The sequence below is a fragment of the Mytilus trossulus genome, chromosome 8 (assembly GCF_036588685.1).
Source record: "Mytilus trossulus isolate FHL-02 chromosome 8, PNRI_Mtr1.1.1.hap1, whole genome shotgun sequence".
NCBI lineage: Eukaryota > Metazoa > Mollusca > Bivalvia > Mytilida > Mytilidae > Mytilus > Mytilus trossulus.
In genome coordinates this window covers 55,042,158-55,066,222 of record NC_086380.1, presented here as the reverse complement: position 1 = coordinate 55,066,222, position 24,065 = coordinate 55,042,158, and the positions used below count along the sequence as shown (strand labels likewise).

Here is a 24,065-nt window from a genome sequence, read left to right as displayed (position 1 = left end):
ATAGGCGTTCTGACGTCATACAACAATAGGCGTTGTCAAGACGTCGATAACGTCGGGTCAAAACAAATTGTGAATGCGTAGGAAAAACATATAGTTCCTTAAATTTTCTACATTAATTTCATAAAAAAAAGCCATTAGTCAAACTAATAAAAAGTATAACTAATCGCCGTATTTGAATATAAAAAATAAGACAACTTGTGATCGAACGCTGCCATGCGTCATTCGGTCACGCGTTGTCTTATTTTTGAAATTCAAATACGGCGATTAGTTATACTATAAATATCATACATATGAAAATAGAAACAAACGAAAAGGAAAAAAATATAATCATAATTGTCGTTTTCTCTAACAAAAAAAAGTTAAGCGTCTGTCTTATTTTGGAATCAATTAGGTATTTTTTACAAATTTCATTTAACAGTTATGGGCTTATGTATTTTTAGTTGAGAAACTTAACAAAACATGAACAAAGCCTTTTTTATCATGTTTATAGTTGGTTTGGAATACTGCTTCAAGTTGGTATGCAAAATTGAAAATTGGATAATTATTTCTTTGATTACGTTTATTAAAATACTTTGATTGGTAATCATAAGCATATAATAATAAATTTCTACTAAGAAAATAATTTGTGATCAAAACTATTTATAATACTTATTTTCTACTAAGGAAACAATTTGTTTTGAAATCTATTTGACAACATGTTTGATGAAGTTATTCATTTTTAGCTCACCTGGCCGGAAGAGCAAATTGAGCTTTTCTCATCACTTTACGTCCGTTGTCTGTCGTCGTTGTTGTCCGTCGTCGTTAACTTTTACAAAAATCTTCTCCTCTGAAACTACTGGGCCAAATTAAACCAACATGACCAAGCTTGGCTACAATCATCATTTGGGTATCTAGTTTGAAAAATGTGTCCAGTGACCGGGCCAACCAACCAAGATGGCCGCCATGGCTAAAAATAGAACATAGGGGTAAAATGTAGATTTTGGCTGATATCTCTGAAACCAAAGAATATAGAGCAAATCTAACATGGGATAAAACTGTTTATCAGGTCAAGATCTATCTGCTCTGCAATTTTCAGATGAATCTGAGAACCTGTTGTTGGGTTGCTGCCCCTAAATTGGTAATTTTAAGGAAATTTTGCCATTTTTGGTTATTACCTTGAATATTATTATAGATAGAGATAAACTGTAAACAGTAATAATGGAGTGGAACGTCCTTTGTACTGGGTTTATACATATAAAACATAATGCTAAAATGGTAATGCATCAGTTGTACAATCCCAAAGAAAGGGTGTCATGTGAGAAATTGTAATTTCACAGTATGGGCATTATGGCATGTATATTAGGTATGGATTATTTGATTACCAACAGAGACATATTGTATTATATGTCTCTGTTACCAAGTAAATCACGCACAGGCACTTGTTTCTGTCAATGGGGGGTTTACTATCCACACTCTTTTTTTTGTTGCTTTTGCAATATATATATGATGGAAAATTATAATAGATAAAGATACACTTTAAGGGGGCTCGCGGATCTAAATCAAATTTTTTATTTAATATAAGAATTCGCTATATTTTTCTATAAATACTAGAACACACCCATGACATCGCGGGTCTGTGACTGATATAACTATGCGCAAGCCTTACCTTAGTATTAGTATTGTCATCTGATAAAATCATGCCGATTAAAAGATACACAGTTTTCTCTGCTTTCAAATCTTTCTGTTTGAACCCATCGAACTGGAACTTATCAATTATTGGTCATGATAAATACTAATTATTTGGAAAAAAATACTCCTGGAATGGAGTTTTTTTTTAATCAACAGCATTGTCCTATATTAGTTATAAATTAAGTTGAATTCTTTGATTCGCTGTTTTACGTCACTCATGCCCGCTAACAAATTGAAAACTGTACCTATACGCCTTATTTTTAGTCCAGATTTTTAGTATTCGTATTGTTATCTCAGAAAGTCTTACTGATTAAAATACTACAATAGGTAACAATTTGATAATTTAGTAGTGTCAACCGTGTGATTAAGACCCGTGTATACAGCATATTAATCCTGCATACACTGTTTGGTGGTGCCCCTGTCAGATGGGGAACGTACAGATAAGGTAATAAGTAACAGGTGGTTATACTATTGGTCTCGTTATCGGACTCGACCCGGAACTTCTTAATTATTGGCAATATTAATTACGTGGAAAACAAAAGGGCCTGGAGTGGTGTAATTTTTAATCTACACCTTTGTACTATATAAGTTGTATTTAAAAGTGAATTCTTTGATTCGTCGTTTTCACGTGATGACGGCTGACAAATTGGACCTCGTAAGTTTAGTATTATAGATATTTGATCTTATACTTAATAGAAAAATGAAATAAAAAAATGGGGTCACTGTTCATTTACGCTCACAATCTGCCTTCGAAAGAAGCATACATTTTTGTTATTTAATGTCCTTTTTTTCTAGGAGAAATAGCGGTAATATCAAAATAAAAAAAGAACTAAATTACAGAAATCGCTTAAATTTTACAATTATTTAGGTTATGTACAGCTTATTCGAAAACAGCATTAAAAAATATAGGTCACCGATGAGTTAGAAAAGATATTTCAATTTTAATGCCAAAAAATGGGATTTTTGCACCAAGGGGAGATAATTTGGAGCTTTTTCAATGATATCTACATTTTAAAAGTCACCTGGGGCCAACACCAATTGATTTTTTGGAATGATTTTTGTACCATATGATAAAGTACGTAACAACTACTAAAGGCAATTAAAAAAAATTCTAATGAAAAATAAATGTTTAATTTTTTTTTGAAAATCTTATACCCGCGAGCCTCCTTCAATCACAAAAATGATCAGCAAGTCAAGATCTACAAACAAGTCAAATGTTGCTGATATAGTTTAGTAGACTGTCACGCTTTACAGTGGCAGATCCAGAGAAAGGTGGGGGGGGGGGGGGGGTTTCCAGGGGTTGGAACCCCCCTTTTATTTTGACAATCAATGCATTTGAATGGGGACATATAGTTGAACCCCCCTTTATCCTGGGTTATGAACCCCCCCCCCCTTTTAAAAATGGCTGGATCCGCCCCTGCTTTATCTATAGGAGTGATTGCCCTTAAATGAGAATTTTTTTAATCCACTTTTGTCTTTTGAGCAAAAACTAAAGAAGATAGAGAGAAACTAAATAGGCTAAATTATCAGCAATCCAATACAATACATTTACAATACAATACAACATTTTATTGGCACAAACACATTTACAATAAATGGTAATGACTGAATGGATTTATAAGCAACTACATGGTAGTAAAATACAAACAATTTTTTGCGCCTGTCCCAAGTCAGGAGCCTCTGGCCTTTCAATTTTTTGTTAGTCTTGTATTATTTTTAATTTTAGCTTCTCGTGTATACATGTAATTTGGGGTTTAGTATGGTGTTCATTATCACTGAACTAGTATATATATTTGTTTAGAGGCCAGCTGAAGGACGCCTTCGGATGCGGAAATTTCTCGCTGCAGTGACGACCTATTGGTGACCTTATGCTGATGTTTGTTCTTAAACTGTTCTATGGTCGGGTTGTTCTCTTTGACACATCCCCCATTTCAATTTTCAATTTAAATTGTATATCTGTGAATTAAAAATTAAAGGTATAATGAAAATCTATTGAAATAGATTTATTTAATTTTTATCGCACAATGTGGTTATATTTTTTTTCTGTAATTTTGAACATTTTTAATACAAAAATCTCTAATACTGGAGTAACCTCTGCAGTGTAGCAGCATGTGCTGTTTATTTTTAATTTCGCCACTTTAACAGATTTCACAAATTCTTTGATCTCTGGGCACTTTTCAATATCTTCCTCTTTCAATGGCAAGGTTGTAAGCACTAACTCTTAATTTATACAATGATGATCGATTCTGAGCTATTTCTTAAAGCATCAACATAACCTGCCCGTTCACTCATTTTGTAAATGCTCTGGAAAAAATTAATTTGAGGATGCTGAAATATTTGCATGTTGTTTCTGAATACCCTGATCAATAAGTCAATCTGGTTATTATTTATTAATTTGTTAAGTTATAACATTTATATAAGTGAGTAATCGAGAGAGGATTATTTTATTAAACAATTTTCCCAGGTTCGAAGTAATATATATATACCTCTGTAATTACCAGGGTTTAATCACTTTTACTTTCCTTTTGATGTAGAAGTACTAAAAATGATTCATTCCAAGCTTTTGGAAAACTTCTGTTATTTAAAATAAAGTTATATAGCTTTTGTAATGGTTTTGTTAAGGCCAAAAAAAAAAGATATGTGTTTCCGGTAACATCATTTTGAAAAATAGGTTCGGTAAGTTGGAATTCTTTTTTTTTTTTTTTTTTTTTTTTGACATCGTAAATGAAATCCGGAAAATTATCATGTTTTTTCCAAGTCCGGATCCGTAATTAGTTTCAAAAACCGGAAGTGTGCCATTTGCAATGTTTTTGAAGCACCTGCTGTGCAAATTTCTTCGATTTTAACCTATTTGGAATACCTTTTGACATTAATAAAATGTTTTACTGGCTTTCTATGCAAGAGGAAGCAAGAGAGAAAAAATATTACGTCTTCTATCAGAAGCCTGTGTCAAAAACAGGGTCGGTTGATAATTTTTTTTTTTTTTTTTTTTGAAGATCCAATAAAAAAGTTAGGGTCGGGGCTAAAAAAACAGGGTCGGTTGGGTTACCGGAAACACGGATCTATTTTTTCTCGGCCTATGACTGATATTCCATTTTTCAACATTTCATTTGAAATAAGGGACTTAATTGCCTTTACAATCTCACTTGTTTTATTTATGTGTTCCTGAAAGTCATTTGTCCTGTTGTTTTTTTGAAAATCATCAAATAATGTTTCAAATTTTTTGCGAATTTTTTCTTGAAATGGATTAAAACTCTGGTCGGTTTTGTTTAATTTTTTTAAAATAACTGATAAATTTGTCTTGTCACAAGATTAACAAAACAGATTTTTTTCATGAATTATATTCTTGTCTACAAAGTCGGAGAGTGTTTGTTGAATATGCACATAGACCAAGGTGAGCAACACAGGCTCTTTAGAGCCTGTAATTTTAAAACTTATACTATAGGTTAAAATCAGCAATATCTTGGACAAGTTCTATAATCGTGGCTGATCTCCTTTTTTTAAAAGAGTTCTGCCCCTTGCAAATATTACAGTTATTGAAAATGGCCTCGCTAAATGTGCTCTCACATGTACAATTCTTGACAGATGTGTATAAAACTTATACTATAGGTTAATATCAGCAATATTTAGGACAAGTACTATAATGGTTGACGATTGACTTTTTAAAAGAGTTATGCCCCTTGGAAATATAAAATATGTGCCAAGCGGGGCACATTGGAACTGTTCTTTTATTAATCTTATTATCAAATGTCTGCCTACTATTTGGAAAATTATCATGACTATAATAGATAGGTAGAAATTGCAAACAGCAAAAATAATTACATGTATAAGATCTACAAAATAAAAACCCAATGAAATTCAAACCATCAGACTAGTGACTCCTTTCAGGAGTTATTACCCTTCAAATGTCATTTTTGACTTATTTGTAAATTTGTGCCTTTTATCTGGAAAACTATTATAGATAATTAGACATGTTAGATGAGTAGAATTTGTTAACAACAAAAATTATCAACACTACAAGGTCTATACAAAAGAATTAAATGTCTGAAAACATTGGTTGACTCCTTATTAGAATTATTGCCCTTAAATGAAGATTGTTGACTTGTTCACCATTTTTTGTCGATAATCTTGAAAAAAACGAAAAGTAGATACTGTGAAAACAGCAAAAATGATCAGATATATTCAAGGTCAACAAAAATTCATACATGACCGTAGCTATTAGATAACTACTTATAGGAGTTTTTGCCCTTTAAAGACAAATTTATTTAGAATTTTAGAGTATTTGCCTCTCATCTTGAAAACTATAAGAGATATATAGAAACTGTTATCCTAAAAAATGATTGGTACAAAATGTATATATAAGAATGCCAATATGACAGAAACCATTGGCTAACCCCTTATCATGCTTAAAAAAGACAATTTTTTTACTAACTTTTAAGTTCTTGACATTTATTTCAATTTTGGAATCGATAGTACATGTATATTAAATTGTAGTCTACAATGTTGGAGAAAGGTCATTTTCATGTTTTGCATAGCTCCAGTTAGTGACACAGACTCTTAAGAGCCTCCAGTTCGCCATGGCATTGTCAGACTTTCAGCCTTATGAATATTGAATATCCCCTTGCTATCTTCCGCCTTTTATCTTAAAAATACTGTTTTGTTCATTCATTGTCTAACATGCATGACATGTGTAATTTGATATATATACATAATGTAATTCTATTTATTACATATATATTATTCACTCTTGGTACATTTTTTTTGTTCTGTGTATTGGAATAAAACCAATATTTCAAACACAAAAAATTACTCCTACAATTGATATTTAATGTAGTAACTTTAACATGTTTAACAAAACAGCCTGAATCACAGTTGGAAAAAAAAAATTATGTGTGTGAAAAAGGGAGAGAATATTTCATTCATACCTTTCTTATATTTCAGTTTTAAATAAACCCAAAGTTAAACTACAAAAGAATTACATGATGTTTGTCCATGGTGTTGACTCCAAAACAGACATAGCTGACCACCTGTATCAATCTGAAATTATAAGTACTGAGGAAAAAGAGGAAATTTGTAATTCTTCACTCACTCAACAGGAAAGTAATAGACTTTTATACAACAAATTGATTCGCAAAGGTGGAGATGCATACACACACCTTCTTGAAGCTGTAAGACACGGAAAATACCAGGATGTTGCTTCAGAAATGGAGAAGACAGAATTGTCAGATCAAGATATACAATTGTGTCAAATAGGTAATTATAGCAGATTCTGAAATTAATATTGTACCTGATGTACTCAGATGATTCCAATATATCATAAATTTTACATAATTATAAAATTATTATAAAAATCTGCCCATTTTCTTATACACCAGAGCATATTGAGTGTACATATCTATTCAGAGGCGGAATTTAAGGGGGAAGGGGACCAGCCCCTACTCCCCCCTTTTGTGAGACAAATTTGGTTGATTATTTAGGGAATCACTGAAGCATGACGAGTGGGCTCCCTCTCGGGCAGTCAGTGCCCCCTCCTATTATATTAATCGGACACATAATATGCAAAAAAAAAAAGTATGCAATATAAAAAAAAAAAGACACGTTTTCATCAATATATGTTTAACTGTAAGATGAATGATCTAGTGTTGGAAACAAACATATTGCTAAATCAGAAAAGAGAGAGGAACTATTAAAAAACTGGTTTTTAATTATTGTGGAGCCTGCGACTTCTGTTGCAGAAAGCTTGACATAGGGATAGTGATCTGGCAGCAGCGACGTTAGCTAACTTCTTAAAAGCTTAATATTTCAGAAAGTAGAAGACCTTGATCCTTCCTACTTTGTATATAGATGCCTTATAATGTTACGAAGTTTCCGTCTGTCATATGTCCATTGTCCTTGACCTCATTTTCATGGTTCAGTGACTACTGGAAAAAAAAAGTTAAGAATTTTAGTATTCTTAATTTCTCTCTTAATATGAGTAATTATAGTAAAACTATATTTGGTATATGTATGTGCATTCCTTGCAAGGTCCTCATGCCCTTCAGACAGTTTTCACTTGACCTCGACCTCATTGAATGGATCAGTGAACAATGTTAAGTTTTCGTGGTCAAGTCCATTTCTTAGATACTATGAGCAAAAGGTCTACTATATTTGGTGTATGGAATAATTGTAAGGTGTACATGTCCAACTGGCAGGTGTCATCTGACCTTGACCTAATTTTCATGGTTCAGTGGTTATAGTTAGGTTTTTGTGTTTTGGTCTGTTTTTCTTCAACTGTATGCAATAGGTCTACTATATTTGGTGTATGGAATGATTTAAGGTGTACATGTCCAACTGGCAGGTGTCATCTGACCTTGTCCTCATTTTCATGGTACAGTGGAACTTATTAAGTTTATGTGATAGTTGTAGTTGAGCTTTATATTTAGGACTACCAACATAAAATTAATGGTTAGTAATTAAATAAAGAAGGCGAGTCATTTCAGGGGGTGCACTCTTGTATTTAAAATTTTGTGGAAAGTCCATTTAAAATCAAGGACAAATAATTATATTGAATTTGAATGGACAAGTTTTGTTTTATACCCCCACTTTAAAAAAAAAGTGGGGGTATACTGTCCGTCCCATGAATATTATTCGTCGCATCTTTCTCAGGAACTACATTACAAGGATTTCTGATATTTGGTTTCAGGGTTTATATGAGTCAGCTATACCGTGTGATGGGTTTTCAGATACATCACTCAGCAACTTCCTGTTTACCTTATACTTTTAGTGTGGCAGGGGTATCATTAGTGAGCAGTAGCTCACAGATTCACTTGGTTTTTTTCCAAGAAAATAAAGTTGTGACCCCCTTATTTTATTTGATATTTCGAAGGTATTTTGAAAAGCAATCACCTCATTGAATTTTAAAAAAATATATTGTTTGATGTTTCCTCAATAAAAAAAATTAAGTTGCCGGAATATACAAACACTTATAAAAGAACTGTGATTTCGTCAAATTTCAATGTATTATAACGAAAAAATATGGTCCCTAACTTCCAGTTTTTATACTAAATTTTGAAAGTTCATTGACAAAGAAGTGTTACAGAAAATTAAGACAAATTTATTGGCCAATATTTAGAAACCCCTTCTGCCTTAACTCCTAATAGTAATTTATTAATTCTTTTATCATTTTCGTCAGTTGTGTTCAATTTGTTAAATCTTCAATTTTGTAAAATTATTGATAAACAAATGACTTGCGATATAAATATTGTTTTTTCTTTATGACAAAATTATGTTGTACAATGTTGGGTTTCAGTTATAAAAATATTTAGACTATGAAACATCTAGACAGTTTGTCTTTTTTCAGGAATGAAGAAACTCAAAGACAGACATGAGAAAAAAGGTAGCCATATAATATAGTTCACTTAACTTCACGCAAGACTGAAAGATGTTTATTTTTTCAAATTGATGTTAATTGTCTTATAGCAGTTTTACCCTTAGTGTGATAATCTACAGCTATTTCTAGTACCCTACTGATGAAGTCGAAGGGGACTTATAGTTTGCACTCCATCCGTCTGATGTCTGTATGTCTGTCTCTCTGTCTGTCTGTCCGTCAAATCAGTTTTACACACTTTTTTCATAGTGCTTGAAGATATTTTTTGATAATTGGTATATTATAGTTTTATCATGACAAGTTACAGATCCAAGTTTGAATTTTGTTCAGGTCTGATGATTTTGTGCAGAGCAATAATGGTCCTTGGAAAAAAATCACTTAAATAATCAGTTTTTGTCTCGCCTTGACGGAGTCAAAAAGCGAGACATAGGTATGCTGTTTTCGGCGACAGAGGCTTCAACAATGTATTAGTTTGTGATTAGGTCTAGTTTATGGTGAACCACTACTGTTAGGTCAATGATATTTGGTAAACAGTTGTATTATCATTGGCACATCTTATTGCCATGGAAATTATTTGGCCCTGCCCCCTTAGTCATGGTATGTTGACTTTGAAACTTTTGTTTAGTTTACATGTATTAGTTTGTGATTAGGTCAGTGTATGGGGAACCCCTTGTGGAAGGTCAATGCTATTTGGTATGCAGTTGTATTTATAAGCATTGGCATATATCTCATTGCAATGGAGATTGTTTGGTCCCGCCCCATCAGTCATGGTCTATTGACTTTAGAACTTTTACTTATAAAAAATAAGATGTGGTGTGATTGCCTATGAGGCAACTCTTCACAAGAGACCAAATAACATAGAAATGAACAACTATAGGTCACCACACAGCCTTCAATAATGAGTAAAGCCCATACCGCATAGTCAGCTATAGGAGACCTTCAAATGACAAATGTAAAACAATTCAAACGAGAAAACTAACGGCCTAATTTATGTACAAAGAATTGAACGAAAAACAAATATGTAACACAGCATTAAACAACAACCACTGTATAGTTACGTGTATTAGTTTGTGATAAGTTCTGTTCAAAGGGAACCATTAGTCGTAGGCCAATGTTAATTGTATACAGTTGATTAAGCATTCGTACATCTCATTTTTAATGAGAACATTTGGCCGCGCCCCCTCATGCATGGTCTATTAACTTTTAAACTTTAACTTAGTTTACATGTCTTAGTTTGTGGTTAGATCAGTTAAAGATGAACCGCTACTGTTAAGTCAATTATATTTGGTATGCAAATTTATTGGCATTGATATTTGGTATGCAAATTCATTGGCATTTGCAAGTCTTGTTTCCATGGAGATTATAAAGCCCCACCCTCTCATCATGGTTCATTGACTTTGAGACTTTTACATGTATGGTTTGCAAGTTAATGTTTGTGTTTAGTTTTGTATAAAGGGAAGGACTTCTAAGTCAATGGTATTTGGTATGTAGTTGTATTAGCATTATGGCACATTTCATTTTTATGGAGATTGTTTAGCTATGTACCTTCAGTCATGGTTCATTGACTTTGAATATTTGCATAACTTAAATCATAAAGTATTACTATGTTAATTAGGGCCCCGCCTTTGGATGTCAAGTATAAACTTTGAAATCATAACGGTTCTCAAGATATAGAGCGGACACGATCTTCACCACAGGACACAGGGTTGTCAACTGAAACCAAAGTTTTTTTACCTTGACCTTTGACCTAGGAAGTTATACATACAAGCGGAGCCCTATAGTGATCAGTCTGTCCTACCGTTCGTCCGTAACACTTTAACTTTGTGTCCGCTCCATATCTAGAGAACCATTATGATTTAATACTTTATAGTTTACATGTTTATTAACCACCACCAGAGGGCGTGTCATGATGTATTACAATTTCCTAGGTTAAAGGTCAAGGTAAAAAAACTTTGGTTTCAGTTGACAACCCTGTGTCCTGTGGTGAAGATCGTGTCCGCTCTATATCTTGAGAACCGTTATGATTTCAAAGTTTATACTTTAGGTCACACCAATTTAATTTCTTGTTCTACGGATTTTTGGACTCCAAAAATTGGGGCGAGCGAGCGATTTGAAAATTTAAAAAAAATATATTTAATTTGCAATTTTTCGAGGCGAAGCTTAAAAAGTAAAGGCGAGCGATTATAATTTTTTTTTGTAAACATAAAATAGTAGGTTTTGACTATATTAAAACTTGATTTATCACTTGTACCTTGACATTTCTTTAATTTATGAAGTATTTTTCCCCTGATCAACAAGAAATAACTTGTTATGTACCACTTCCTAGGTCAAAGGTCTGTCTGTCTGTTGGTCTGGCCATCGCTAACAAATTTGATCCACACTATATTTTGAGAGGACAGCTGTTATTATTTCATACTTTATACCTGAAAAACATTTTCAACTTAACATATATATTAACCAACACCAGAGAATGTGTCATAATGTATGCATCCTAGGTCAAAGGTCAGTCCGTCGGTCTGTCCATCCGTTCGTTGTTCTTGACAAATTGTGTCCGCTCTTAGAATAAAATCACGCATGAGACTATAGCTATGTAATAACTTCAAATAATGCTTCATATCAGATTATCCATACAACTTATTTACCCCACATTATTGACAGCGGGGCCCACAGAGATGGCTCCCATCTCAATGGTATCTAGTTTCTACAAATTTGCATTATCAAAATTACAAATAGGCGAGACATATCTCTGTGTTAACAGTTTATTTTCTTTTTGGTCATGCCTGAAGATATTGACTTGATATTTGTTATATAGTTTACAACATGACAACTTATAGATAAAGTAGCATTTTGTATCAGTACAATAGATATAGGAAGATGTGGTAATGAGACAACTCTCCATCCAAATAACAATTTATAAAAGTAAACCATTATAGGTCAAGGTACGACCTTCAACACGGAGCCTTGGCTCACACCAACCAGCAAGCTATAAAGGGCCCCAAAAATAAGATTTGTAAAACCATTGAAACGGGAAAAACCAACGGTCTAATCTATATAAAAATGAGAAACGAGAAAAACATATGAACTACATAAACAAACAACAACTACTGTACATCAGATCCCAACTTAGGACAGGTGGAAACATTTGCAGCGGGATTAAACGTTTAATTGGTACCAAACCTTCTCCCTTTTCTGAAACAATAGTATAACATCACAACATAGAAAAACACATTATTAAATATTAATTGGAAGGCTTAACTCAATAAAAAAAAAGGCAAATTAACACACAATGAACGAATAAATTTGAATGCAAATTCATAGTTAAGAAAATTTATAAGGGATGAATAATTAAGGTCAAAAGTAAATAAACAGGTTTAAACAAAGTTAAAGTAAGATACCACTCTGAAATATTAAACAATTTATAGAAAATCATCACTTTTGAATCCTGGTATCTATGATGAGTTTATTGAAAAAAGCTGTGTCATATCCTACACAGGTAAATAAAAATAATTTTGTCATTAGGTATACTTGATCGTCTGTGTGTATAAATCTTTCGTTTAGGAATACCAAGAGATTTCTTTAATATCAATAAAACTAATCTAACACTTGGTACATTTGGGGTGAATATCAACAATAAAACTATACAATAAGAGCTAGATAAAACTTCCTGTACAGGTACAAGAACAGTATTTAAGGAGAAAGGAAATAATTTTGATGTTCATAGTACGTCGTGAAGAAGTGAAAATTGGCAGGAGTTCCAAATACTCAAAGCTGGTATATAGACAAGATCCATATTAACATAAATTAACAAAAAGCATTACAAATAGTATCAACAGGTCAAATTAACAAGGAAGTACGATTTGAGAGTACTCGCAGTTACTGACTGCTAGTTAAAAGCCAAAACAATTAATAATAAAAAATCATGCATCAGAGACTAAAATCAACTAAAACACATCCCAGGGATTTAGTATTTTAACGTCATGAACAGCCAAAGAAGACATGACTTGTGCAATGCCAAAAATAAATGTATCGACAGGTAGTAGGATAGTTAAGAGTGACATCTTTATAGATAAAAATGAATGTGTGTGAATTTTAACCGTTAGGGGACTATGTATTGCTATAACATTTCTTGACATGTGCAGTTATCTTAGACATTACTTGGGCCTGTCAACAAATTATTCAATAATGATTGATTTATCAGGTGATACATACATTTCAGTGCACTCTTTTAAGTATATATTAGGCCATGTATTTTTGGTGTAAGGAAAAACTTATTCATAATTTTTAATACATGTAATAGGAAAAAAGAATATGTGGTAAGATTGCCAATGAGAAAACTATCCGCCAAAGACCAAATGACGTAAAAGTTAGTAAATATAGGTCAACATACATCCTTCAACAATGAGCAAAATTCATAGTTCAAAGTAATTAAGCTATTAAAGGCACTGAAATGACAAATGTGAAACAATTCTAACAAGACAACAAACAGCCTGATTTATTTATGAAATATGATACACAGCAAAAAATGACAATCACTGAATTACAGGCTCCTGATTTGGGGCATGAGCATACATAATGTGGCAAGGTTAAACATGTGTACCGGTGTCAAACCCTCCCCTAACTTGGGACAGGGATGTAACAGTACAACAAAAGTACAAACTATAAAAATCAGTTAAAAGGGCTTATCTTATTTCTATTAACTCATCAGATCGATACAAAACACAAAAGACAATAATATTAAAGTTCGAATCTGAGAGTACCATGTTCATAATATGTTGTTTTTATATTTTAAGATATTCTGATGGATCACGATGACGTTATTCCAAAAAATATACTTGGTAAGTCTATTGATGTAGAATATTAATCCTATAATAAGGCATCTTTAGTACATATAACTGGAAAATACATATGTTTTGATTGATAAGGGCTTAAATTGTATCAAGAATAAAATCGCTTTATACTTTTCGTTTTGTCTGTCCTTCTATAAACTTTTATAAATGCAATTATTCCAAAAGTATTGCTCAAAGATAGATACAAACTTGTTGAATTGTTGTACATTATGTGTAGACCGTTTTATATTATAAATACAAAATTTTGAGGAACATCTTTCAAGCTACCATTTAATTGATAAGTATATTGTGCTATTCTAAATTGGTTCTGAGAGTCAAAATTATCTGTTGGCTGCAATTTTCAGTTTTTTAATTTGCTTCTTAAGTATAACTTGGAATTTTGCATTAATTTCTGGTGTAAGAATTCATTTGATGGCCTCAATTTTCAAGAATACTACCAGAATACTACCAAAATATGTTAACCTTCAAAGTTCTTGGAATTAAAAACAGGGCCTCGGTGGATAAGTGGTCTAAGTAGTTCAAGTACTGTATTATTAGCCTTTTAACACTGAGGTTGTAAGTTTGAACCTTGCACATTGCAGATGTGCTTTACTCTAATCTAACATGTCTAAATTGACTAGGATTGTCAGTTCTCCTGTCGAAGGTCAAATTTTTCTCTCTGAGCACTCCAGTTTTCTCCACTTATAAAACCTGACCACCACGAAATATCCAAAAGTGCTGTAAGAGGAGTTAAACATGTTAAACTACTAATCAATTATCAAATAATTTTAAAAAAGACAATTATAATATAAAAAGGTAGACTGATGTCATGAATTGATATTTGATCTTATCATCTTAAGTTTTAAAAATATTTTATTAAAACACTGAATAAAACAAAATATGGTGCTTCAAAACACACAAAATACATGAACATGATGAAACTGGATGTCACATACTTCATTTTTGTGGTATTACATTTTGAAATTTGAACTTAAAATCGATAGTTAATTTATTGAATTTCATTTTTTACAGAGCAGTTCGAAAAACGCTTGGAACAGTGGAAAAAGGATGATCAACAGTTTGTTAGCACTGAAGCAGAGAAACATGTAATGCAAAAAGTTTTGACACAAAGTTCCGTTACCCTGGTTGGAAATTCTGGCACTGGAAAAAGTTTTCTTTCTAAACACATTGCCCTCATAATGAAGAAACATGGCTATACTGTAATTCCATGTAGTAAACCAGAAGATATTGGAAAATGGTTTAAACATGGGAGGAAAACTTTGTTTGTATTTGATGACGTCTGTGGCCGATATACTCTTAATCAACAAATTTACACTGACTGGAAACAAAGACTTGATCACATAATATCTCTTCTTGAAGACAAATGCTGTAAAATCATCTCTACATGTAGATTGGAGGTTTACAAAGATGAACTATTTAGCAATCTCTCTATTTTCAAAATGTGTAACATGGATTTAAGTTCAATAGAATTCAAACTTAGTGCTGCTGAAAAATTTGCTTTAGCTGAAGTTTACTTGAAGAAAAATACTGATGAAGTAAAGGAATTGTCAGACAAATATGACTTTTTCCCACTTTTATGTAGCTTATATCATAAACAGAACCTCCAGAAGAATGTTAGTGTTACCTCTTTTTTTAGCAATCCTTTTGAAGTTTTCAAAGATCAACTTGTACAAATGTATGGAGAAAGTGATGCTGGTAAGATGCAGTATTGTAGCTTAGTCCTTTGTGTAATGTTTAACAACACATTAACAGAAGAAAACTTGTCACCAAAAGATAAGAAGATAGAAGCAATGATAGAAGATTTACTAGAAGAATGTGAACTGAATAAAGGAACATCTATCAAACGTTTAAGGAAATCCCTGGAAACACTTGAAGGTACTTATGTGGTCAAGGAGGGTACTACATACAAAATAATCCATGATAAGTTGTTTGATTTCCTTGCCAAGTACTTTGGGGAGAAGATGATTCAGATTTTTATTGATCATGCTAATACTGGTTTCATTAAAGAGAGATTTCTTTGGAAGATAACAGATAACATGGGCACAGAAATAGAGTTTGTTATTATAATACCTGATAAATATATAGATAGATATATAGAAAGATTGATGAAAGACTGGGAGAATGGTTATGTAAACAGTGTATGTGATAACAGAAACATGAAGTCTACAACATTTACTGAAAATTTCATAACACGTTTAAACCAACTTGATTTATCAAAACAGGAAGAACTTGTTCGTACTAAAGATATTCACAAAAAAAATATAGCACTAGGAGGAAGTTGTTATATGGGTACTATTGACCTTGTCAAATGGTTGATAAGTAGGAACAGTGACATTAATTATTGTATAGAGGATGGTTATTTCCCTTTATTATGGGCAAGTCAGGAAGGACATGTTGATGTTGTTAAAGAACTGTTACAACATTCAGCTGATGTCAATAAGTGTAACAAGAATGATATATCACCTCTGTATATAGCAAGTCATAATGGACATGTTAATGTTGTAAAAGAACTGTTACAACATTCAGCTGATGTCAATAAGTGTGACAATAATGGTGTATCACCTCTGTATATAGCAAGTCAGAATGGACATGTTAATGTTGTTAACGAACTGTTACAACATTCAGCTGATGTCAATAAGTGTAACAATGAGGATGCATCACCTCTGTATATAGCAAGTCAGGAAGGACATGTTGATGTTGTTAAAGAACTGTTACAACATTCAGCTGATGTCAATAAGTGTACCAATAATGATGCATCACCTCTGTCTATAGCAAGTCAGAATGGACATGTTAATGTTGTTAAAGAACTGTTACAACATTCAGCTGATGTCAATAAATGTAACAAGAATGATGCATCACCTCTGTATGTAGCAAGTCAGAATGGACATGTTGATGTTGTTAAAGAACTGTTACAACATTCAGCTGATGTTAATAAATGTAACAATAATGATGTATCACCTCTGTATATAGCAAGTCATAATGGACATGTTGATGTTGTTAAAGAACTGTTACAACATTCAGCTGATGTCAATAAGTGTTACAATGATGATGCATCACCTCTGTATATAGCAAGTGCGAAAGGACATGTTAATGTTGTAAAAGAACTGTTTCAACATTCAGCTGATGTCAATAAGTGTTACAATGATGATGCATCACCTCTGTATATAGCAAGTGAGAATGGACATGTTGATGTTGTTAAAGAACTGTTACAACATTCAGCTGATGTCAATAAGTGTGACAATAATGGTGTATCACCTCTGTCTATAGCAAGTGAGAAAGGACATGTTAATGTTGTAAAAGAACTGTTTCAACATTCAGCTGATTTCAATAAATGTGACAATAATGGTGTATCACCCCTGTTTATAGCAAGTCAGAATGGACATGTTAATGTTGTAAAAGAACTGTTACAACATTCAGCTGATGTTAATAAGTGTGACAAAAATTGTGTATCACCTCTGTATATAGCAAGTGAGAAAAGACATGTTAATGTTGTTAAAGAACTGTTACAATATTCAGCTGATGTTAATAAATGTGACAATGATGGTACATCACCTCTGTATATAGCAAGTGAGAATGGACATGTTGATGTTGTTAAAGAACTGTTACAACATTCAGCTGATATCAATAAATGTAACAAGAATGATGTATCACCTCTGAATATAGCAAGTGAGAATGGACATGTTAATGTTGTTGAAGAACTGTTACAACATTCAGCTGATGTTAATAAATGTGACAATGATGGTACATCACCACTGTATATAGCAAGTCAGAATGGACATGTTGATGTTGTTAAAGAACTGTTACAACATTCAGCTGATGTCAATAAGTGTGACAATAATGATGCATCACCTCTGTATATAGCAAGTCAGACTGGACATGTTGATGTTGTTAAAGAACTGTTACAACATTCAGCTGATGTCAATAAGTGTGACAATAATGATGCATCACCTCTGTATATAGCAAGTCAGAATGGACATGTTGATGTTGTTAAAGAACTGTTACAACATTCAGCTGATGTCAATAAGTGTGACAATAATGATGCATCACCTCTGTATATAGCAAGTCAGACTGGACATGTTGATGTTGTTAAAGAACTGTTACAACATTCAGCTGATGTCAATAAATGTAACAAGAATGATGTATCACCTCTGTATATAGCAAGTGCGAAAGGACATGTTAATGTTGTAAAAGAACTGTTTCAACATTCAGCTGATGTCAATAAGTGTTACAATGATGATGCATCACCTCTGTATATAGCAAGTCAGAATGGACATGTTGATGTTGTTAAAGAACTGTTACAACATTCAGCTGATGTCAATAAGTGTGACAATAATGGTGTATCACCTCTGTCTATAGCAAGTGAGAAAGGACATGTTAATGTTGTAAAAGAACTGTTTCAACATTCAGCTGATTTCAATAAATGTGACAATAATGGTGTATCACCCCTGTTTATAGCAAGTCAGAATGGACATGTTAATGTTGTAAAAGAACTGTTACAACATTCAGCTGATGTTAATAAGTGTGACGACAATAATAAATCACCTTTGTATAAAGCCAGTCAGAAAGGACATGTTGATGTTGTTAAAGAACTGTTACAACATTCAGCTGATGTCAATAAATGTAACAAGAATGATGTATCACCTCTGAATATAGCAAGTGAAAATGGACATGTTAATGTTGTTAAAGAACTGTTACAACATTCAGCTGATGTCAATAAGTGTACCAATAATGGTACATCACCTCTGTATTTAGCAAGTCAGAATGGACATGTTGATGTTGTTAAAGAACTGTTACAACATTCAGCTGATGTCAATAAGTGTGACAATAATGATGCATCACTTCTGTATATAGCAAGTCAGACTGGACATGTTGATGTTGCTAAAGAACTGTTACAACATTCAGCTGATGTCAATAAATGTATGAATGATGGCACCCCACCATTACAGATTGCTTGTTACAACAACATGATAGAGGTTGCACGTGTACTTCTTCAGTGTGATGATGTTGATATTGATCTATGTGATGATGATGGATGTTCCTCACTTTACTGGGCCAGTCACAATGGACATGTTGATATTGTTAGAGAACTGTTACAACATTCAGCTGATGTCAATAAATGTGACTTTAAAGGTAAAAATTCCCTGAATGTAGCACAGGAGAAAGGACATATAGAAATTGAATCATTGTTGAAAGAAAAAGGAGCAAATCAACATTGATGTCAAAATGATCAATTCTAGTGAAGGTTGTTTTCTTATTGTTTGTATTTGGACAAATTCATACATTATAATTAATTTATTCAAAGCCTCATACATGTCATATACCGGTAACTGAAATTAGTTTATAGTTGCTAACGAACTATTACAACATTCAGCTGATGTCAATAAATGTATGAATGATGGCACCCCATTACAGATTGCTTGTTATAACAACATGATACAGGTTGTACGTGTACTTCTTCAGTGTGATGATGTTGATATTGATCTATGTGATGATAAAGGATGTTCCTTACTTTATATAGCAAGTCAGGAAGGACATGTTGATGTTGTTAAATATCTGTTACAGCATTCAGCTGATGCCAATAAATGTGACTTTAAAGGTAAAAATCCTCTTAATGTAGCACAGGAGCAAGGACATATAGAAATAGAATCATTGTTAAAAGGGAAAGGAATAAATCAACATTGATATCAAACTGATCAATGCTAGTGGAGGATGTTTTCTTATTGTTTGTATTTGGACAAATTCATACATTATAATTCATTTATTCAAAATCTCATATAGCTGACATTAGTTTATAGTTTGAAGTATCGGCACTAGTCAATACTTCTATTAACATTTAGCTGTGTTTTTGTAAATCTTTATTGGGCAAGTCACAATGGACATGTTGATGTTGTTAGAGAACTGTTACAACATTCAGCTGATGTAAATAAATGTGACTTTAAAGGTAAAAATCCTCTGAAAGTAGCACAGGAGAAAGGCCATATAGAAATAGAATCATTGTTGAAAGAAAAAGGAACAAATGAACATTGATGTCAAACTGATCAATGCTAGTGGAGGATATTTTCTTATTGTTTGTATTTGGACAAATTCATACATTATAATTCATTTATTCAAAATCTCATATAGCTGACATTAGTTTATAGTTTGAAGTATCGGCACTAGTCAATACTTCTATTAACATTTAGCTGTGTTTTTGTAAATCTTTATTGGGCAAGTCACAATGGACATGTTGATGTTGTTAGAGAACTGTTACAACATTCAGCTGATGTAAATAAATGTGACTTTAAAGGTAAAAATCCTCTGAAAGTAGCACAGGAGAAAGGCCATATAGAAATAGAATCATTGTTGAAAGAAAAAGGAACAAATGAACATTGATGTCAAACTGATCAATGCTAGTGGAGGATATTTTCTTATTGTTTGTATTTGGACAAATTCATACATTATAATTCATTTATTTTAAAACCATATATAGCTGACATTAGTTTATAGTTTGAAGTATCGGCACGAGTCAATACTTCTATTAACATTTAGCTGTGTTTTTGTAGATCTTTATTGTTAGGTTGATGTCTGTATTAACAAATCTCTTTTTAAGCATATATGCATATCTTGTTTTGCTGAACAATTGGTATGATTTTACTGAAAATACTGTTAAATCAGATCGGGTAACTAACTCTTGGCTTGTTTTTCAATTAACATGATTAAAAAAATACAGCAAATTATTGGGAAGTGAAAGCATTTAAAGATATACCAGCAGTATGCAAGATAGTTGTACACCCTCTACAAACAGTGATGGATAGATATGCCAAAAACAATTATATATATAAATCACAAAGTTTATATTGGAAAAAAATGAAGATGAAAAACATTGTATATATGTGAATGTCCTCATTATAATCTTTTGAAAAAATAGTTCTATCATTGTCTATAATATCATTTGTAAAATTGCCAAAATGTTAAACTCAAATGCCAATTTCAATTTGTCTTTTTATTCAAGAAAACCTAGAGGTATTAGAAATTTTTGAAATGTACATGATAAAATTGAGAAAAGAAATGGGGAATGTGTCAAAGCGACAAGAATCCGACCGATGATATATATATTAATGAATGTCTTGAAATCAGAAAACTCTAGTTAGTACAGATATGTTTTATATGTAACCCCTTAAGAATATTTGCCTGTTAATATTATATATTCATGATATTATCTGTTTTATTACTGCATGTTTGCACACATGCTTATGGCTCTGGATTGGCTTTGACTTAAGATCTTAACATTTAGTTGATTATATTCATATTTGTATTTGATTGTCAACAATAAGTTTGTCAATTATGAAAAATTATCTATTAAACTACATTAACCTTTATTAGCTATTTAATTGGAATAAAGATATCTTATCTTATCTAAATATCTTGTACATAAAAAGTAGATGGTTTACAATGTATTTTTTACATCTGAGTTAAACTTTATATCTCCATGATTATAAGTACTAGGGTCAATAGTGATGAAAGAGGCGTTCAACACCAATCAATCAAATCATATCTCCATAATTATAAGTACTAGGATCAATAGTGCTGAAAGTGGTGTTAAAAATCAATCAAATCAAATCATATCTCCATGATTATAAGTACTAGGATCAATAGTGATGAAAGTGGCGTTCAACACCAATAAAATCAAATCATATCTCCATGATTATAAGTACTAGTATCAATGGTGCTGAAAGTGGCGTTAAACACCAATCAATCAAATCATATCTCCATGATTATAAGTACTAGGATCAATAGTGCTGAAAGTGGCGTTAAACACCAATCAATCAAATCATATCTCCATGATTATAAGTACTAGTATCAATAGTGATGAAAGTGACGTTCAACACCAATCAAATCAAATCATATCTCCATGACTATAAGTACTAGGATCAATAGTGCTGAAAGTGGCGTTAAACATCAATCAAATCAAATCATATCTCCATGATTATAAGTACTAGGATCAATAGTGCTGAAAGTGGCGTTAAACACCAATCAATCAAATCATATCTCCATGACTAAGTACTAGGATCAATAGTGCTGAAAGTGGCGTTAAACACCAATCAAATCAAATCATATCTCCATGACTATAAGTACTAGGATCAATAGTGCTGAAAGTGGCGTTAAACACCAATCAAATCAAATCATATCTCCATGACTATAAGTACTAGGATCAATAGTGCTGAAAGTGGCGTTAAACACCAATCAATCATATCAAATCATATCTCCATGATAATAAGTACTAGGATCAATAGTGCTGAAAGTGGCGTTAAACACCAATCAATCAAATCAAATCATATCTCCATGACTATAAGTACTAGGATCAATAGTGCTGAAAGTGGCGTTAAACACCAATCAAATCAAATCATATCTCCATGATTATAAGTACTAGGATCAATAGTGCTGAAAGTGGCGTTAAACACCAATCAATCAAATCATATCTCCATGATTATAAGTACTAGGATCAATAGTGCTGAAAGTGGTGTTAAACACCAATCAATCAAATCAAATCATATCTCCATGACTATAAGTACTAGGATCAATAGTGCTGAAAGTGGCGTTAAACACCAATCAAATCAAATCATATCTCCATGATTATAAGTACTAGGATCAATAGTGCTGAAAGTGGCGTTAAACACCAATCAATCAAATCATATCTCCATGACTATAAGTACTAGGATCAATAGTGCTGAAAGTGGTGTTAAACACCAATCAATCAAATCAAATCATATCTCCATGACTATAAGTACTAGGATCAATAGTGCTGAAAGTGGCGTTAAACACCAATCAATCAAATCATATCTCCATGACTATAAGTACTAGGATCAATAGTGCTGAAAGTGGCGTTAAACACCAATCAATCAAATCATATCTCCATGACTATAAGTACTAGGATCAATAGTGCTGAGAGTGGCGTTAAACACCAATCAATCAAATCATATCTCCATGATTATAAGTACTAGGATTAATAGTGCTGAAAGTGGCGTTAAACACCAATCAATCAAATCATATCTCCATGATTATAAGTACTAGTATCAATAGTGATGAAAGTGACGTTAAACACCAATCAATCATATCAAATCATATCTCCATGATAATAAGTACTAGGATCAATAGTGCTGAAAGTGGCGTTAAACACCAATCAATCATATCAAATCATATCTCCATGACTATAAGTACTAGTATTAATAGTGCTGACAGTGGCGTTAAACACCAATCAATCAAATCAAATCATATCTCCATGATTATAAGTACTAGGATCAATAGTGCTGAAAGTGGCGTTAAACACCAATCAATCAAATCATATCTCCATGACTATAAGTACTAGGATCAATAGTGCTGAAAGTGGTGTTAAACACCAATCAATCAAATCAAATCATATCTCCATGACTATAAGTACTAGGATCAATAGTGCTGAAAGTCGCGTTAAACACCAATCAATCAAATCATATCTCCATGACTATAAGTACTAGGATCAATAGTGCTGAAAGTGGCGTTAAACACCAATCAATCAAATCATATCTCCATGACTATAAGTACTAGGATCAATAGTGCTGAAAGTGACGTTAAACACCAATCAATCAAATCAAATCATATCTCCATGACTATAAGTACTAGGATTAATAGTGCTGAAAGTGGCGTTAAACACCAATCAATCAAATCATATCTCCATGACTATAAGTACTAGGATCAATAGTGCTGAAAGTGGTGTTAAACACCAATCAATCAAATCAAATCATATCTCCATGACTATAAGTACTAGGATCAATAGTGCTGAAAGTGGCGTTAAACACCAATCAATCAAATCATATCTCCATGACTATAAGTACTAGGATCAATAGTGCTGAAAGTGGCGTTAAACACCAATCAATCAAATCATATCTCCATGACTATAAGTACTAGGATCAATAGTGCTGAAAGTGGCGTTAAACACCAATCAAATCAAATCATATCTCCATGATTATAAGTACTAGGATCAATAGTGCTGAAAGTGGCGTTAAACACCAATGAATCAAATCATATCTCCATGACTATAAGTACTAGGATCAATAGTGCTGAAAGTGGCGTTAAACACCAATCAATCAAATCAAATCTCCATGACTATAAGTACTAGGATCAATAGTGCTGAAAGTGGCGTTAAACACCAATCAAATCATATCTCCATG

General features: G+C 32.5%; 1 protein-coding gene across 1 annotated transcript in view; it reads left to right on the top strand.

Annotated features, from left to right (window-relative positions):
• LOC134727776 (uncharacterized) overlaps positions 1-19,097 on the top strand; it is a 59,977-nt gene extending 40,880 nt beyond the window's left edge. Inside the window, exons 6-11 of the mRNA XM_063592164.1 lie at positions 6,610-6,921; positions 9,008-9,043; positions 13,825-13,869; positions 14,893-18,141; positions 18,190-18,438; positions 18,685-19,097. Coding sequence (XP_063448234.1) covers positions 6,610-6,921; positions 9,008-9,043; positions 13,825-13,869; positions 14,893-18,141; positions 18,190-18,438; positions 18,685-19,097 — 4,304 coding nt within the window. The remainder of the gene's footprint in view (positions 1-6,609; positions 6,922-9,007; positions 9,044-13,824; positions 13,870-14,892; positions 18,142-18,189; positions 18,439-18,684) is intronic.
• The last annotated feature ends 4,968 nt before the right edge of the window (positions 19,098-24,065 follow it).